This window comes from Hylaeus anthracinus, unplaced genomic scaffold (assembly GCF_026225885.1).
Source record: "Hylaeus anthracinus isolate JK02 unplaced genomic scaffold, UHH_iyHylAnth1.0_haploid 3, whole genome shotgun sequence".
Classification (NCBI taxonomy): domain Eukaryota; kingdom Metazoa; phylum Arthropoda; class Insecta; order Hymenoptera; family Colletidae; genus Hylaeus; species Hylaeus anthracinus.
In genome coordinates, this window is record NW_026535284.1 from 13,329,696 (window position 1) to 13,348,989 (window position 19,294).

The 19,294-nt window shown below is 50.2% G+C and overlaps 1 protein-coding gene across 3 annotated transcripts in view; it reads right to left on the reverse strand.

Moving 5' to 3' along the window:
* The window catches only part of LOC128894111 (uncharacterized), a 257,394-nt gene that overhangs the window by 21,830 nt on the left and 216,270 nt on the right, over positions 1-19,294 (reverse strand). For all 3 annotated transcript variants that reach the window (XM_054155580.1, XM_054155582.1, XM_054155581.1), the window contains one exon: positions 17,551-17,663. In XM_054155580.1, coding sequence (XP_054011555.1) covers positions 17,551-17,663 — 113 coding nt within the window. The remainder of the gene's footprint in view (positions 1-17,550; positions 17,664-19,294) is intronic.

Genomic DNA, 19,294 nt, shown 5'->3' on the forward strand with positions numbered 1-19,294 from the left:
AAGGAAATCCCCGCAAGAAACTTGGTCGTCCATGATTAATCCGACACAGGGTAGATACGCAGGTTCGAGGGCTATTGAAGCTTCTCCGCGGAACGGCAAGTCGACGGACGAGAGACGGGAGAGAGAGTTTCGGGCTTGCCGAATGGTAAGATACTAAGAGACCCGGGGCCAAGGGTGTTCGAGGGGGTTGGTAAGTGAAACGGAGCTTGATTAACCAGCCGTCTGACTGGGCCTTCGCCTCCTAGGTCGAAACACGATGGAAGCGAGCGCCGTAATGACCTCAAAGGTGCTTGGATTCGCGTGGAAGGTGTGCAGTCACGTCAGACGTCGTCTACGGAGTTGCACAGTGTCCCTCGAGTGGTCTCCACTTGGCACAACGGAGAGCATTGCACAAGCATTACCGGAGGATAGGTACGTAGATGAAGCGGATCCTTTGACGGAGGGCATTAACGTCGTTTCGAGAGCCACTAGGCTCCTTCGGGTAGTTACCCTTGACCAGGATGACGAGCCTCCTTGTTCTTCTCCTATCTGTAACCGATCCTCCGAGGCTCTTTTCTCTGGGGGGGGGAGGGGCGGGGGAGAGGAAGCCTCGGGGAACTGCGTGGCCAGATTCGAGGGGTCTTTTGTCGATTGAAATAATAGGGTACGACACCAGAAGTTCAAACCCACGTGAGTTTACATAGCGTTGCATCCACTTCCCGCATGTACATATTTACAAATACAAATTTATTTGAAAACATCAAACTTGACATTTAATTTAGACGAATTTCTTGAATAAATATAGTTGGTACGAATACTAATGGGATTGACTGTATGTGAACTCTCCCTGGAGTAGAGAAAAGGTTCATCCTTGAATTACTTTCAAAAAATTATTCAGACAAGGCGCCTGCATAGATTGACTCCAGAAACTGGGACGAATTGCAGCTCACCTCAAGCGTAGGTTTAAAAAAATCTGCACAATGGGAGACGATCCTCTATTTTGGCGCAGCGGCGCAAATGCAACCGCACAATAAAAATCACATTGTCGAAAGGCAGAGATCCGGCATCCCATCTTAGAGTCCACGCCCCAGTTTCTATAATTACAATCGGTAGAACGCATCTATTGAAACCGGCCTGTGCAAACGCGAACACTCAACTCTGTTATTTTTTCCGAGACCAGTGGCAGATACATCCCCCGTATCGCACATCTGACGAGACTAAGAAGCAGAGGGGATAATCGAGGAGCTCGTGGAACAGGAGGTCACTGTTTGTCGCGGCTAAAAGCATCGCCAGATATTACGTGGACGTAGCATCGGATATCGTTGCGTTCTTCGGTGTCCGATTACCGTTTACGTCCCGGCGGAGCGTCATCCTCCGATTTCCAAGGATAACGCGGATCTACCGAACGGAGATTGCCGTCGGATGAGTGGACCGTTTCCTTTTTGGCTTTCCGTTTTCGCCCAGGTCCGCCCTCTCCTCCCAGCTCTCGGTTCAACGATCGGCGCGGATCGCTTTATTGAAGAGAGCCTGGCGGCAAATAGAAGGATTTCGATGGAATGGCCGCAATTTGAGGGACGAGCTCGCGAGATGAAATGGCGTTACGAACGCCGCTTTGGTCGATCCTTTTCCCCTTCTCGTAAATCTGCTCCAGCATCGGGTGGTATAGTGGTCACTGGAGATGTTAAATTCGTTAAGGTTAAGTTAATTCGTCAATTAATGCATTGACCAATTAATTCTACTAATTAATGGTTCCGATAACCAATAACAATATTGATGACGCGTTTGGCACCATTATCAACTTGAAATATCGAAGTGAAAATTGCCTGCAATATAATTAAGACGTATACGTCATTTTGTGAAGAGACTAAAACTATTTGATAAAATGTCGATATATTCGCACATGACCCGATTTGCTTCTACTGTCGTTTATCTATTCGAGTCATCTCCACCGCCACTACCTTGTCTATGCTTCTTCAGCACGAGCTGTTATCAAAACAGCCACCGATCAACCTTCAACCTCTCCACCCAGTGGCAGTATCGATACCTTTCGAACGTTACGTCTTTCAATTTGCACGTATTCCTGCTCCTGACTGGTCTCGTCGCAGAGGGGATGAAATTAATAAAAATGGTATCGACGAGTGGCCGTCGATTTCCATCCCTGGGACTCCCCGCGAGCGATTCAATCTCGGCGTCTGCACGGATGTAGGTCAAGGGTCGAGCGGTTCGCTGGAAGGGAATTCGCATTTCAGGAGCATCACGTTGACGTCCTGGCAGACTTTAATCGCATCCGCAGCGTACGTTCAGCGTCCTGTCACTCGTCAGGCTCGAGCTTCGAATTCGATTTGCTCGCGTTCGTCTCTCTCTCTCCCTCTGCTTTCGCCTCTTCGTCTCACCCGCGCCCTTTCCTCCTCTGAATATTCAGAAGGCGTCCGTTCGATGGATGGCTTAGCCGGCACCGATAAAAAGGGGAATAATCGCGAAGGAGAAAGGACGAGGAAAGCGGAGGAGTAGCTGGTATTATGCTTGGGAGGACGAGGAAATTAGCTCTCGCCAGTTTTAATATCCGTTTTATTTTATTTCACGCGGGGATGACCGAACGCGGGGCCTCCTCGACGCCGCTCCCCGTGTACGTATCGACGCAAAGGACAGCTGAGGAGAAAGAAAGAAGGCGACCAACCGGAGCAAGCGAGAAGATCCGCCAACCAATTTCCTACGCACGGATTATTTTCCGCGGCCAGGAGAAATTTAATTTTCGCATTCTCCGAACACTCCACCTCCCGTCGTATAATTCAAGACAGTATCGGTCGAGCTCGAAACAGCGCCGCTTTATCGGAGGGGGCTTATCGCTTAATTAGAATTTTTAGTCCTGCGCGCAAAGCGTAAATCCTCCCCGAGCGTTTCGCAGCCGTGAACTTGCCCGCTTCGATTCCGTGGAAAAGAGAGCCAGAGGGGTCGTCCCCGAGGCCAGCCAGATGGAAATTCGTCGGGGGTTCGCGGAGGTGCGCCCCATACCTCGCTCTTTACCCCGGGACGTAAATTCGTTAAATGAATTTAACAGATGTCAAGGAGGACCGCTGTCTGCCTGGCTGGGTTCTCGACGTCGTTTCAGTCGCTTGTATTTCTTGAGATTACTAAATAGACCGGAACAGGGGGGGAAGGGGTGTTAGACGCGCGGCCTAGAGGGAACTAAATCACCTCTAAATGATCCTCCCTCTCCGTCACTCGGAGTGCGACGATCTCCTTCGAAACGGGGTCAGGTACGCTGTCCTTATTCTCATTATTGCTACGCGAGGGAATAATTAAGCCGGGAAGAGATTAAGAGGCTCGTGAGCGTCGGCCATCACCGCGGCCCTTAATTCCTCCCAAGAATTTTTATCTTTGGAGAACAGCCCTCCCTGCAGTCGACACAGGTCTCTCCCAGAATTTTATCGATCTCGGATGGAAGAATCGATAGCGGCCAGCTACCTCTTGGAAGGATATCAAAGGGAAAAGTATACATCACCACTCAGAAGTATATGGACTATTCCTTAATAGAAATAAACATCTAATAAAAGTTGCGAATCTGTTAGTATCAGTTATATCATCCACAGTTAGTCCCACGCACTATACATTTAGAATGTAATATTCGCCGTTTTGGATAAGAGCAAAATCAAGACGCGCGCAAGTTATACGTCCGGAGAGTGGCTTTGTCCCGAATTTCCTCCGATGAATAGCGGGCAATTCGAGTGATAAACTTGACGGACGTGCAGGGTCTCTGAAAACTATCCGAAAACAAATTTGCAGGCATTGTAGACCGGGAAACAGTTCGAGATCGGTGGCTGAGGCTTTCTGTCGGGCGCGAGGATCGCGTTACGTCGACTCGTGCGCGATTTCTCGTTTTTCCGCGAGGGTTGCGAACACGAGGCGCGTCGCGAGGGTGAAACCCGACGAACGGTGCATTAACGAGAACCAGCCAGTCTTCCAGAGAACGTTCAACCGAGTCTGAATTCGATTTTCCTTCCTATCTCGCCTCGGTGCCACGAGTAGTTAGCATAATTCTGTTTATGAAACTCCGCCAACTCTCCGCCGTCGCCTTTGCTATTTTTTCCCCTTTTTCCCCGCTTATTCTCTCTCCGTTTCACCGTCCCGCCGTGTCTCTTTTCTTTTTTCCTTCGTTCCCGAGCCCCTCATCGGCCGCGACGCGGCGGCGTTCGCCAGGAAAATGTCTCGACGCTCACAAAAGACAGAGTCGGCACGCTTTTAATAGTCGGTTCCATGGACGAAACGCCGGCCTCTCAAAACACCAACTATTTCCATTCCGCGATCACCGTCAAATGAGCTGTAATTATCGGTGTAATCGAATTCCATTCGAAGCCGGCGCGCCCGCGCCGGGCATTAATTCAAACCACCTACTCGCCCCCGAAGAACGGCTCCCGTCAAATTTCCATTTGTAGCCGCGCGTTTCCATCCACGGTCGGCGAACGCAACAAATGGAAATTTTCCGATGGTTTCTATAACCGATAATTGCTGTTAACCGAGTTCCTCCGTCACGAGTCGGAATTAAATAAACCAAGTGCTCGGTGTTAATAAGTAATTGCCATTCGACCTTATGAATGCAATTATCGGGCTGCCTGGTATTTATGCAAATGCGTATTTTTCGTTTGCATACGCTTTGCGTATTTTATGGAGACGGGCAGAGAAATACTTGTTACGAGACGTCGATTTGCACGGTGCACGGCACCCCCCTCTAGCTCGGATACCTCGGGGTTGCTAAGCCCGTACTGTAGCTTCAAAAAACACCGTTACAGCCCCTGAGTGGAATCAGTCACATCCTTTATGTTTGCAGTGGCATCAACGCTTCAACAAAGCTGTAGGAATTTATAATCAAGTCTAATATACAACCATGCAACACCTGGCGTTGAATTGGTTGCCGGAGAGACAACTATTAATATGAAAGAATCAACTAAGAATCTTCTGCATTCTATGCGGACGCGACTTTCCAAAATTTCGGTTCGAGGCGCGAAAACTGGCCCTCGTCGGGCAAATTATCGAAGTTATTTGGGCAGTATTCCCACTTTCCCAGGCGAACGGTTCCGCCAAACCATTCCTCTCCGTTCGGGCGGGAGTACCGCAGTAGCCGATAACCAAAGGAATTCGACGCTCCCGGAAGACGGTTGCGTCGCGATGCGGCTCGACAGACGTCCGCCGGCAGCCATGAATTCACTGCGGCCCACAGAGAACAGAGGCGAAATTGCCGGCGATACGCCAATAATTCGCGAAATGCAATTGCGCAGCGAAGGGCCGATACCCAGGTAGAGGTCCTTGTCCGCAGGATGGACTCTGCGGTCCGGGAAGATCCGTTCTCTGGGATCTCCCTCGGTTGCATCGTTCCCCCGAGTGCGGTTCGCATACTCGACATAACATAACCGGCGTAACGTCGCATTAGCCCGCGTGCACCGTCCTCTCCCCAAAGCGCGTACCCTCCCCCTCTGTGCGCCAACTAATCGGCGCCGGGTCGTATTAACGCACAGGGATCCTAGGTGTATTAACCGAGGCTGCATGGAACGAGCATGTACTCCGCCAGATACAGTCGATCTCATAAGTATTCGTACCTTCTATATCTATTAAAGAAATTTATCCCAATTAAATTATAGGTCACATCAAAATGAATAAAGGTTAATAAAAGCTTCGTTATAAATATGAACACGAGTAAACTTCGCACTGTACGTGTTCGTATCTAACGAGTATTTGGAAACATCAAACATTTAATTTAGACAAATTTCTTCAACAGACATTAAGGGTACGAATATTTATGAGACCGACTGTATGCATGCAGACGAATACCATCGAGTCCCGCAAGCGCATCGAATGCGCTTACCGTTTCCTCGCGGCGCAGCACGGCACACAACCACTTCGCGGGATATCCCTGGACCCTGCGTATGAATATGGATATGCACCCCGACGCGGCTGATCGTGGCGCGCCGGAATCCGCGTGTATCGCGTCGCGTCGCTCGTGTTTGTCGCGTTGCGACCAACGCTGCGGAGGGACGCGCACCGTTAATTATTTTCCGACGTAACCGAGATACGAATGGAATTGTCTCGCCCCGATGTTTCTCGTTTCTGATTGGGTTCGCGCGACGCTCGTTGGAATTTCAATGAACCGAGGGGGGAGGGACGGGAAATTCGAATTGAATATGGCACTCGACGCCCCGGGATTTCGCTGCTCACGAATTCTGGGTCGAGTAAAAGGTGTACTCTTGTTACAAACACTGGGGAAAGCGATTTCTTTAGTCGTTCAAAAGTGTCGTCACTTCGGAACACAGTTCTTATTGTACTTGCATCGCTCTGTAGTTGCATCAACCTTTAAGAAACATGCGAGTGGAGCATTAAAACGTTTAGTTCCGCATATCTCCTCATCGCGTTAAGTTTCCCTTCAGCAAAAATAACCACGTATTCTTAACACGTTGGTCTCTACGTGAATATTTACGACCATACTTAAGAGAATCAAATTTTGTTGGGGACGATTGAGACTTACACAATCTAACGTTTGTCGTAGAATCTAATGTCAACCAGACCTGGAGATGAACGTGTTAAAATACATTCCAACAAACGTGCAAAGTCTCGAAAACCTTCCGTCAAAGGTGCCCGAGAAAAGAATTCGCGGAAAAGCAAACCCCTTCCAAATGTCGCAGACCAAAGTACTGCCACGATGGAAGCGTTTGTCTCGACGAGCTCGCTGGAAACAAGACACCCAGCTTCCGGACGTTTTTCTTCAGCGCGGTGCCGACGTAAACAGCGAAACGGTAATTCGGAGCGTGCGTCGGGTTTTTGTTCGGACACGGAATGTGGGTCGCGTCGGTGACTTTCTCGCGGGAGGAGCTGCTCCTTCAGCGGAGGCCTCTCGACGTTTTTCCGCGGGTTGTGTTCCGCGCAATTACGAGCCGCGAAAACCGGGGACAAAAAAGCAACGGGGTGAACGACCGTCCGCGCGCGAAAGCGTCGAGTACACGAATGAAAACGTAACGAGGCGGGTGTGCATAGTCACCGGTGAATGGGAGCCAGTGTGTCTAACGGGCCCGCGAGAATCACAGGTGCGCGGAATAAACGAGACGCGGACGGACACGGAAAGAGTGCCAGACGGAAGGACTAGGTTATAGCTAGTGAGTGAGTTAGGGAGTCGAATAGTGACTGAGTGAATGAATCCCCGAGTGAGTGAATCACTGAATGAGTCGCTGTCCGAGTGAGTGAATTTCTGAGTGAGTGTATGAATCCTTGAGCATGTGAATCTCTGAATGAATGAGTGAATGTTTGAGTAAGTAAATTTTTGTATGAGTGAGTGAGTGAGTGATCGAGTGAATTTCTGAGCGAGTATACGAATCCCCGAGTGAATGAAATCCTGAGTGAGTGAATCCCTGAGAGAGCGATCGAGCGGCAATTTCGGCTCGGCGGGGGGCGTTTATGCGCGTGCAGTCGTCCGCTGCCCTTTGCGAATGAGAGACGTCGGAGAATCGAAAAGCAGAGGGACACCGCGTGTAGGGAGCTGCAAGGGTTGCTTCTGTGGCATTCTATGGGGTTGTATACGAGGAGACAATGACGATGATGTAATTATAGCCAGTTAGGGTAATATTCCCGGCTACGAAACTGCAATGGAATGGGATTAGAACGACGCTGCAGTCCGGCGTCTGCTTCGTTCGTCCAGAGACTCTCAACTACTGCCCCCTGGCACTACTAGTATCGAGTCCCCTGAAATTAATTGTCCTTGTCTAAAACTACCCATCTTATACACCCACCAATTCTTTGTTCCGTCTTTCCTACCTCGTTAATTAGATTCTAAGACCTGCATTCGCTGCAACGACCACGACTGACAACAACGTGGGTCACGATAATAAATGGAAAGTCCATGGCGACCCGTGCTATAGCGCTTCTCTTTTCTCTTACGAAAAAAAGAAGAAGAAATTCAAAAGAAGTATATTTAACGGGGAAAGAACGCTTGGATCGTCCTGAAAAGTCCGTGAATATTTTCAACCTAGAAGCATTCTTCTCTGTTAAAAATATTTCTTTTGTATCTATCTTGAAAGAAATTCACCACTGCACCCTTTTATCTATTTTTCAGTGTTCCGCAACTACGACTCCGATTCGCAACGAAACTAACAGCAGAAGCTCAAATTTCCAAGGACTCCCGTCATTGGTTCTTCCTGATCTTTCAACGTTTCAACACCTTTCCCTATCCTCGAGGGTTGAGAGTCCCTGGTCGCATTCGAGGCTCGGATATATCACGGCCGAAACGGAATTACGTCTACGCGCGGCACTACCATGGAGAAGCATCCGACTGGTAGACCAAAGCTACGGTTACAGAGGGAACGGGGGATGCACGGTGCACCACGGCTCGAGCAGATGGCATAAGGTGCATCATTCCAGGGAACAGGATCCGTCCGTGGTGCACCGTCATAGGTGCCCCGCAAAACCAGCTTCGCGCGAATTAGGCCGACATCGTCGTAATTGAATCGAACCGCACACTTCCAGCGGGGGCTGCCCTGTTTCCTCGATTCGCGCGAAACGACCAGAGAGCATTGCCAGGACCGTTCCTCCCGATGACACCTGCTGCTGCACGATGCGGCCAACAGATGTACAATCGTCCTCGCTATACTATCTCATTACTGCCGCAGTAGGTACGCTGAATTTGCCGATGCGGCGCGGAGAGGAACGAGTGTCGCTGTTCCTGCTATGGAAGTTGTTGGATTTTTGCGAAGAAACCAAGTTGGATTATAATTTGAAAGTTTCGTTTTCTCTGGTTCGAGACGTTCGGGTCAATAGTGACCAAAATAGCTGATTTTAAACCTATCGTCGGAAAGGAGACGAATGTCGGGGAATTCCCAAGAAGGAGGGCTGCAGCGAAACAACGGCGCGACTCTGTGCATTCGTTATCGTAGAAATTCGACAGCGACTTAAATGTATTACCACCAAGAAAGACATAAAAGCTAAATATTCAACAAAAGTAATTTCGGAATTGCTACGGTTAAAAGGACTCGCTTTTGCTGGCCAAGGTTCGCGAGCTACTTTGTCGCGGTTGCGGGGAAGAAAGACAGAAGAAGCGAACTTTGAAGAACGCGATGGGACAATAGGCACCTGGAAGATAAACGTAAACTGGTGGGGAAGCGAGCAGAAAATGTTCAAAGATCTTCCTAAATTATGAAAAAGAATGTTGCCAGAAGTACTTAGGAAACTTGTCTCCTGCAGACAGTAATTACTTTGGAAAGCAACTCGAGAGACTTACTCGTCCATCACCGAGCAATTCTGCTAGACGAAAGGGGAGACCCGAGGACGAGGCTAATTTGTTCGCGACCCATTCGATGAAAGTATTATTCACTTCCGAGGAAACAGATTGACTTTCCATTCTCCAAGGATGAAATTAGTGGTCACGGAATTAACCGGCCGAGGGCACAATGAAGCCTAAACAATGGCTGACCCATTGTCGACATGCTTAAATATTTCAACAGCTTCGGCAAAATGGCAACGCGCGTTTTCCCATAATCGATCGACGTTTGTCGCAAGCTGATCGCGCGGTGGACGCAGAAGCGTCGTTCTGGAAAGCGAGCGCCTCGCGTCTAGAGACTGACAAGTCATTCAGGGATCGCAACTTTCGACGACACCCGGTTGAATCGTCGTCACCCACACGCAGGGAGAATCTGGCGGGTGTCTCCGTCGTCTGGGACAACCCGAAGCGCCCGTCCTCGGGAGCGACACTCTCGCCGCGTTGAATGCTGCCTCTCCTGACGGCCTGTCATCACCAATTATAACCCATTCAGGGCTGCCACGGGTTAAATTACCCATAGACTACCGCTTCTCCCCCCAACAACGGGTATCTGCAGCTACGTATACAGAAACAACGAGCATGATTCACCGCTCGGTACCCCCGTCCACGAATCTCCCTGAACGCGGCATGACGAACCCCGACCGAAATTATTCCGTGACGGATGCGCGAGGTGCAACTGCACGTATGCGCTTCCGGAGAGACCGTCCACGGTGTCTAATGGCTCTCGAGAACGCGCCACAATGGGCCCTTGATTACGCCGGACTCGGGGGACGCGCGGTTTAAAACAAACGTAAGTGAAAAAGAGGCGACTCCCGCTGGGGACCCGGATGAAGTAGTCGAATAGGACGCGGGGAACGGGGGTAGCGGGTGTTTGAAGCGCGATCGAAAAGCGGCGAGACTAATCCGCGGGTAAATACGAGGAGAAACGCTTTCGAAACGCTGGCGAGAGGATTTTTGTCTCTGAAGGGGGCCCGGCAGCTTTAAGTCCTCGAGAAGGGGATAGGTTCCCCGACGCGATGCGTTTCTTAGGACTGTAAAACTTGTTATTAAAATTCAAATACCCGCATCCCTTAAAACGGAACGTCCTACCAATTTTTTTCCTAAATTTCTACGGCGCCCTCTCGGTGCTCTCTATCCTTTTCTATTTTTGTCCTCCATCGATTTAAGGAATTCCAAGCACCGATTCACACCGCGAGAGATTTAATTCCTGCCGTGTCCTTTAGCAGCGTCGTCCTTGCCGCTTCTTACGCCGGCGGCGTTCCCCGGTAATATCCGTAAGTGCATCCCGCGATTTTCTTGCACGTGCAGCTCTTACCAATGTCCCCGACACGGAACAGAAGCAGACAGCGAAAGAGAGCGCGAAACAGAGGCGACGCGGTACATTTTACGAGACACCCAGAGGCGCAGCGTTAACAAGCAATGACTGCAACGACGCCATCGTCGACCAAGACGACCGCGTCGACGACGAAGACGAGTATGCAGCGCCCAAGTGCACCCGGAGTCAGCCCAGACGGCGGCCACTCTACATAATTGCTAGCTATTGTACGGTGTGTGGGCGTCCCAAACCCCCCTCCCGCCCCACCCGACCCCATCTGCGAACCCCGCGGCGTTTCCTGGGGCGAATACATCTTTTACCGCAGCCCGCGACACCCCGAGCTCCTGCAACCGGTGTCGCTCGGGGAACTCGAGTCAGGCTTAACTGCGGAGTGTGTTTGATGGGTAGAAATTTTTGCTAGGGGATGCTGGAAAGTGACGTCTACCTTGGCGATGTTTGAGCTGTCGACTCTGAAGATTTCAATAAGAATGGACGTCGACTTCGGACGTTATTGATATTTCAGTAACGGGGGGAGGGGCTTCAGTGGCACTTGTCAGGAGCTGGTATTATATTCTGTTTGAAGCAGAACGGCCACGGAAGCGTTTGAGGTATTTATGGAAGTGCACGAGTGTTTGAGGGGCACGCTTCAGAGGCGCCCGTGAGGATTCGAGCAACGTTGTACCGACCGATGTCGATGAACTCGTCGATGAGGAAAGTGCGCGGATCGAGTGCTATCGATTCCAATGCGACAGAGTGAAAGAAACAGAAGAATTTAATGCAGATTTGATTTCCAAGATTCTTACTAAAAATGGAATCCTGCGAATGATCGATTCCGATGCAACAGCGTGAACGAAACCCAACCGAAGAACTTGACGCAGCTCCGACTTCCAAGATTCTAACTAAAAGTGGAATCAAATGAAACAAACCGAGTGGAACGCATTTCCACCCATTCTGTGAATTATCGATTCCAACGCAACAGCGTGGAGGAAACCCAACATAAGAATTTGACGCAGCTCCGACTTCCAAGATTCAAACTAAAAACGGAACGAAATGAAACAAACGTTAACCGAGCGGAACACATTGCCATCCATCCTGTGAATTTCTAGAGTGACAACTCGAAGAGTGGACATGCCCGATGGCCCGTAATCGGATTCCCGGGCGAATAAACGCGACGAAAGCTGGAAGAGAGGGGTTGGGTGACCGGTTGTTTTCCATACGAAACGGTCGAAGTTTGTTTGTCAACCGTCCTGTACAATCCCAGAGTGTTGAGGGTGGGTTGCGTTTCAGCGCAAGAAGACGAGTCGTGGGAAGAGTCTCGTCGACGGGGGAGGACGAGGAGGTGGAAGCGAAGTGCTCATGCAATGCAGATCGTTAAAGCATCCCGCGTTGCGCCGGTGACCCGAATGTGGCTTACGGAGACAAAGTGCGGGCCAGAAAGGTGGCGGGAAATACAGGAGGGAAAAAGGAAGAGGAAACGGACTAGAAGAGGCAGCGGCGAGTGGCCTGTTCGCTTCCACCCTCTCGCAATTCCCTGTTTCCCGTTTACATCGTCTCGAATCTGTGCTGCGGCAAGTGAAACGTAAGTAATGCCCATCCCCTCCTTGCGCAACTGGAAAATATCGTCGAACCGGGGCATTTCCCGGAGTCTCTTGTCCCTTCTTTTTCCCGTGCCCTCTGTTTCCGCGAAATATCATCTTGACGTTTATCGTTATTGCGCTCTACCAGGGCAATTTCTGGCTCGGGGAAATCAAAGATCCGAGCAACGAGCCGCCCATGCTCGTCGCGTACCATCAGTGGACGGTATTAGGCGTTACCGAAAGGACAGCGGACGGGTGTTCAGATGGAAAAGACGTGGGGGGAATTGCTTGTGGGTTAAAGTAAACTGTTTTGGGTCACGAAGACATCTGCTACAATCTCAAGAATTTCATAAAGATTTGTCACGGACTTTCCAGCAACCCAATATATTAGCCAACTGCTAACTCGTGTACAAAATTACGATTAAGATGGGAGTTTAGACTGTGCATCAGCCTCGAGAGGGATACGAAGTTAATAGAAAAGAAATGTAAACTACAGACAACGTGGCCAGTCAGAGATCATGGACCACCCCAGCAGCCATCGCCATTTTTGCACTAGCGTTCATGACTCACGAGCTACATCGATACTCGCGACCACCACGGTTCAGTTACTCCTCCCACCAGTTTATTTTCCTTACACCGCCACCGGAAGAGAAATTACGAGGCGCCGAGCTTTAAAATCCGAAAGAAACGCTTTCGACAAACGAGAGCTTCCTCGGGTCGTAGCGAAAGGCGCGAGAAGGGTAGGGGTTGAACACGAAGCAGCCCTTCTTTAACCGGTACCCTCGATGCTGCAAGAATCTTGGCAATACCTCTTCGCCTAATCTAGCCTATATTTTTCTCTGTTTCACCTGGAGCCCCGGCTATCGGCCGTTCTTTTTCGCTCCTCTCCATGGCAACTATCCACCCGGCTGAAACTACGTCTAGACAGAGGCGTTTGAGTTCCCTCTGTATCGCGTAGACGCTCCAGCGCGCTGAATGCAGGCGGAATTTAGCGGAAACGCGTGCACGAGAGGCGTGCAGATGAAAACAGGTTGGCCAGCCGGAGCAATATCGGTTGCATTAAAAGCTGATCCGACACTTTGCGCTGCTCAAATTCAATTCCCCGGGTAAAATGTCGCGTTAGCCTCATTTCTGTATCGGGGGTTTCTTTGAAGAGACTTTCGAATCACAATTGCGTCCGTGCTTGAACGCGACACAGGCCATATAAAAGGAATAATCCTATTTCTGTTTAACGTTTTGGCACACTCTTTCATGCCGATTGGAAATTCGATTCGGCATCTTGTAACGTTGAAACCTAAACATCAGCAGGCTTACACCCGCGAGTTTCTAGACCAGCCGCGTCTCTTGCATCTCCGGGGCCATAAATAAGAGCGGAGTCGCGGCCGTTTAATCGCCACGAGATACGAGGCACGGGTACAACCGCGAGGATAGTATACTCGGAGAGCTGACAAGACAGCCCGGAGGATAGCGCGTTACATCCACTTACAATTTGTCGCGGTGCTCGATTACCCTCCTCCTCGTGGAGGCTCGCCGGAGGATCCGTCCTCTGGAACTGGCCGCCACCAGTCCGGGTTCGCGTGGCAGTTTCGAACAACGCCGGCGAATTATCGCGAATTGGCTGGGACGGCTGCGACGACGGGACACCGAGTCGAGCAGGAAATAGCGTACATCCACGGAGAGAAAGAGGAGCCGAGAGGGAACCAGGCGCGTCGTGTATCGCGGCAATGGAACGAGGACGAGGGAACGCGGAGATGGGAGAACACGGCTCTGATTAGCATACAAACTACGCGCGGCCGTGTTGGTTCTCCGCGTTTGCTCGGGACGCGAACCAGCGTATACACTCGTACGGGGTGTCCGAGATCGTGATCGAGGGGACGCTGCGACTTCGAATCGAACTATCGACTTTTAGAGGAATTTTTGAAACCAAGAAGCAGCTGCAAACTACTTTCAGTATCTAGATTTACGGTACTCTTTGTAAAATGATTCAATTATTGTCTCTACCTTCGTATGTCTTCGAACCTAGTGAAACAGTAAACCATACTGACAAGTTAGTACCTCAATTAATCTTCAAACTCTGGCTAACAGTATCCACCGAAAGATCAAACACGAAAGGGTCAGCAACACGTACACACGGGTTTCAAAAGTATCCCGAGAAGGCTATCCCAGTCCTGGAACGATCGTGGCGAGATTCGAGGAGTCGATAATGTCCCAAGACACCCGTTAGAGCGAGTGGTACGCGTGTTCTCTCGCGTCAAGATATTCGAGATGGTGGAAGACGACAGGACACGCCGTTTACCACCAGGGAGAACGAGCGAGAACCCGCGGTGACGAACGAGGAGGAGAGAGTGCCACCCACAAAGCCCGAGGAACTCGAAGCGGGGAGTCGGGACGTCACGGAGCTGTAACACTTGAGATACCGCGCTCGTGGGCCACGATAATGGCCGGCCATTACGATAAACTGAAAAACCAGCGTACAAACGACGCGATTGTACAAACAGACGGAGCTTTTGAGCGACGCTCCTCCTTTGGATATCAATTATTCGACCGATCGTGTAGAACACGGGGGGAATCATTTACGAATGGATTTCCCACGAGGCTGGGCTTCAGGCGCGATCAATTTTAAGGGGATGTATTAGGTCATCCCTTAAGTTCGTGCTGCAAAATGTGTCGTTATTTAATAAAAAATAAAAAAAATTACAAAGATTTTATAACGACGATGTAATGACTGTATCGCAAAGGTTTTCAAGAGGAATCACCGATCTATAAACAAGGTAGCACACGAGTTCCCCAACCCTGCTGCAAGGAAACCCACTCGACAAGCATCGTTTCACCGAGAACGACGACCATCACCGGTTCCAGTTCAGGAAATGATTGGTAACCGACAAGGTGTTCCTCGTCGAGAATTCTCGGTTCCCTACGGAAAAGAGACGATAGAAATAGCGAGGCGTGGGTACAAGAGCCGGCGACGAGATATCGCCAAGCATGAGCGATAATGACCGCCTATTACGATAACCGCGCGAAAAAGGGGCCAGACAGGGCCGGCATTGTCGCCGTGAGTGGACCTTCGAGAGTTTCGCCCCGATAAAAATACGACATGCTCGTGGTTCCTGAATGCGGGCCTCTGTGCGATCCAAAATCGTCTTGGCCCGCTGCCGATCCCCCGGCCAGAGTTCATCGATCGTTGCTCGTCGCGTCTTTTTGCAGGCGGACACGGCTTTGCACGTGAAATTACTTGTCGCTGTCTCTCGCCAGACGGCCCGGAAACAAAAATTAACGACGGATAATCGAGGGAACGTGGCGTCTAGCACGAATGTGCCTCCTTTTCGCGTACCTGTCCTTTTCTGTCTCGTCAGGATTTATTTCCTCCGTACTGTTGCAGAGATGAGAAGCTGGCTAACAGGTCTGGTCGGAATCAAGGAGATTATACCGTTATCAATCAGACCGACGAACCTCGTTTCGCCTGGAAGACAAGCATCCTCCGGTATGGAAATCGTGGGACTTAATTAAACAGCGATGCCTGTTTATCAAGGCAGATTTGGACTATTGGTTCCTCCGTTTGTATACAACGTCTAAGAATAAGTTGAACATCGACATTTTGTACCTTCCTGAACGAATTTCTCTCTTTCTCCTAATCGCGAGGAATTTTGTGTGCTTCTGGAGGAACCAACGAATGGTCAAATCAGGATTAAATGAACACTAGTAATGTTTTTAACCAAATTAATTAAAGAGCCCCCTCCCTGCATCAAGCTCGTAGCAAATATTGATCGCAACAGAGGCATACCAGCCATTAATGAATTACATTCGAACGCACGCAGTGTCTGCAAACCGGAGGAAAACAATGTACAAAGTAGAATTTGCACGTCGAAGCGCAGAGACAACGTCGAGCCAGTCCGAACGCCAGTTTAATCTCGAATTGCTAATCAAAACTTCCTCCAAAAGGAAGAGGCGGGCGAGGAAACGTCGAGCGCGCGTCCCGTGCAGTTTTTTTCCGAGGAAGGGTCGAATGGAAATTATTTCCAGAATGGAAAAGTTACTTTCCTATTTGACGCCGTGAAAAGAAGCTCGCAGGGAGGAGCCCCGGCCCTTGGAACGTTTCTTTTCTCCATTGTATTTCATTTTTTATTGCGACGTCGGGCATAAAGCAGCGCGAGACAATGCCCGAACGGAGCGAGCCGGAGGCCGCGTAAATCTTCGGTCCGCGTACCGCGGTGGATCCATATTTCTTCCACGTACGAGACTCGATCTCGCGTAGATCCACGGCCAACTTGCTTACGCGAGCACAGAAGCCGAGAGAAAGAGAGAGGATTGGTGCAGCCACCGTGTCGGAGATTATCAGCGCGACGTTGTTCGGTAGTTGCCGGCGCGTAACACCGTCTCGACGCACGCCCACTTCTTCGATGGCCTATTTTTGGCTAATTTAGGACCTAACGAACGACCCACTCCCGTCCTCGACTCCCATCGTTGTTACTAAAAGACAGTCGACGCATTCTTGCCTCGAATCCGTGGGGAAATTTATGAGAGGAAATAGTGGAGAAGTGGACGGTCAGGGGATGTAAATTGTCACTGGCGAGTGTACAGCTTCGCTGGGGTATTTAACGAATGTGAATTGCGGGGCTATTTGTTTGCTGGCGAGGGAGTACCTTTGCTAATCGTCGTTGGAGCTTAAAGCTGCGAGCTTAGAGCTTCGAGAGCTGACAGAGAGATGACTTATCAGTGAATTCTTTGAAAGTAATGTCAACTCTCACATTTACTATTCATTCCACTATAGACTATGAACGAAATCGCCACCGTCACTGACACGCCAAGTATAGGCTCTAGCTTCCTGTTCTATTCCCGACTAATTTACCGCTCTCGGAATGACAATGATGCCCGCTTCCTGTCCCTCCATCTAGAATTCTTTCTCCCCATTCGCGACACCCATCGAAGCGATATATTTCAAGCTTTCCAAGACAGATGGAGTCGATGACGAACGATCGGGGACCGAGGTAAACCTCAGGCTCGTAAAAGACGCAAACAGTGTCCGTGTCAGGCCACAGCGAGATGCCCTATTTTTGGCTAATTTAGTGGCCACTAGAATGCCAATGGCGGGTCTTCCGCGCGTTTATCCAGCCGATTCTATTGGCCTTTTTCTTCCTCCTCCTTCGAGGGACCCTCACCTCGTGGATGGCCACTCGAACCCTTGAAATACGGTTACAACCGGAGCGACCTCTGGCCCCCAACACCTTACGATGTTCGACCGGAATGAAACTTCCTCTTTATTGCTCGGGAAGGGAACACCTCGGGGACCCTGAATGATTTTACGCGCCCGACGTCCGCCTACTCTCGTCATGCGTCCAAGTTCTACTGTTCCTGTTCCGTCGTCACGAGAAAATCAAGGTTATACTCACTTCCAGAAGACGACGGAGACGATCGCTGCCATCAGGAGCAGCACCACCGCGCAGGTGATGATCAAGGCGGTGCTCTGCAACGATGGATTCGTATGGTACGACGCATCGATCATCTGAAAAGAACGTGACGTGTTAGCGATATGGGGATCGTATTAGAAAAATTGCTTGCTAAGAAAGATTGGCGAGTGACACATTTTTGAAAATCTTCCTGGCTTGCGATAATAATTTTCCTTTCCGCACCGTTCGCGACGCCTTTCGTCTATTTTTAAAAGCCCCGGAAGATATTCGAAGGGTCGCAAGTATCTTTCCCTTGAAGTTTGGAAATGTATCCAAGTCGTTTCCTTGTAAATTTACTTTTGAGAAGCATCCGAATTTCCGATAGAAATTCCGTTACATTTCGCGTGATCTGCGAACGCTTTCAACGGATGCTGGTAAGTGTTCCACGAATACAAATGAATAAGCGTCCCCGCAGCACGCGCGGAGTCGTGCACCGACTTTGAACGCCTCGCCAACAGGATTAATCGACGCAGCAGCGGCCCGTTATTATTACCGGTTTCTCGAGCCGTAGACAACAAATATAAATTGATAGACCTGTCTTTGATACGCGTCCATTTATAGCTGGAAGGGTCGAGCAATGTCGACCTCAATTTGATACTCGTAATTTCGTCAATTATTGTATTACGAGGCCACGAATAAGTTCTCCTAATCGACAAATAAATATAGAAATTCGTAAAGACAGAATATTCTATTAACCACACGAATAAACGTTCATTTCCTCGGAAACTACCCCTATCCTTTCGATTCTGCTCTTCACTTCGAATTCAATTTAACGGCACCAGACGCCGCGAATCACAATAACAGGCGGGATCGATAGAATATATCGTTTGCAGCGAAAGATCGCAGGAAAGACGCGAAGGAGCCGTTTCGAAATTCACGTCGGGCCTGCCCCCCCCCCCACTAACCCCCCCCCCCTCCCGACATCGTGTAGGATTCATCGGCGAGGAGGCCGTTGGAGAACGTCGCGACGCGTGCCTGGTGTGAAGACGAGAGCAGGGCGTCGGCTGGCGGCCGATTACGTGGCGCGCCTGCAAAAAGGGAAAGTGATTTTTGCCACCGGAGGATCTCCCCGGGAACGGTAGCGAAACTTCCTGGCGGGTTCCACGTCGTCTCCAGTCGGTGTTCGTGCCCATTGTCGCGAGCCCCGTGGATCGATCGGGCGCATTGTGAGCGCCAGGAGACCAGACTCGTTTCACCTGAAGGCGTGAGCCCGCGAGACGCGGCTGAAAAGGAGCGACGACGCGCTTTGGGATTGCCGATTTAATGCGTATCGATAAGCCCACCGCCCCCCCCCCCCCCCCGCAACCCCCTAGTCGACTATTATACTCGCTCGATGGGATATTCCGTCGGTTGGCGACGCGCCAAGGAAACCGTTCGATCACCAGACTGCGATCGCGAGTGCGCCAATGTTTCCTCGCAGGCCTTTCGTCGCCGCATCTCCTCTCCGCGTCGAATTGGGAATTTATGAGGAATAACCAGAATATTTACTTTAAATCCTGCACAGTGGATCCATTCCCCATACCTAGAGTTCCCGAGCGGAGTTTACTGGGCCAGACGGCTCGGCAAACTGGAACCCACTCGATTTGGAAGAAAAATAATACTCGACGATGGACAAATTTAACTAAGAAGAAACCCCGCAGTGGCGAAATGTTATGTTGTATTCATGACAGGGGTATTAATGGCACCG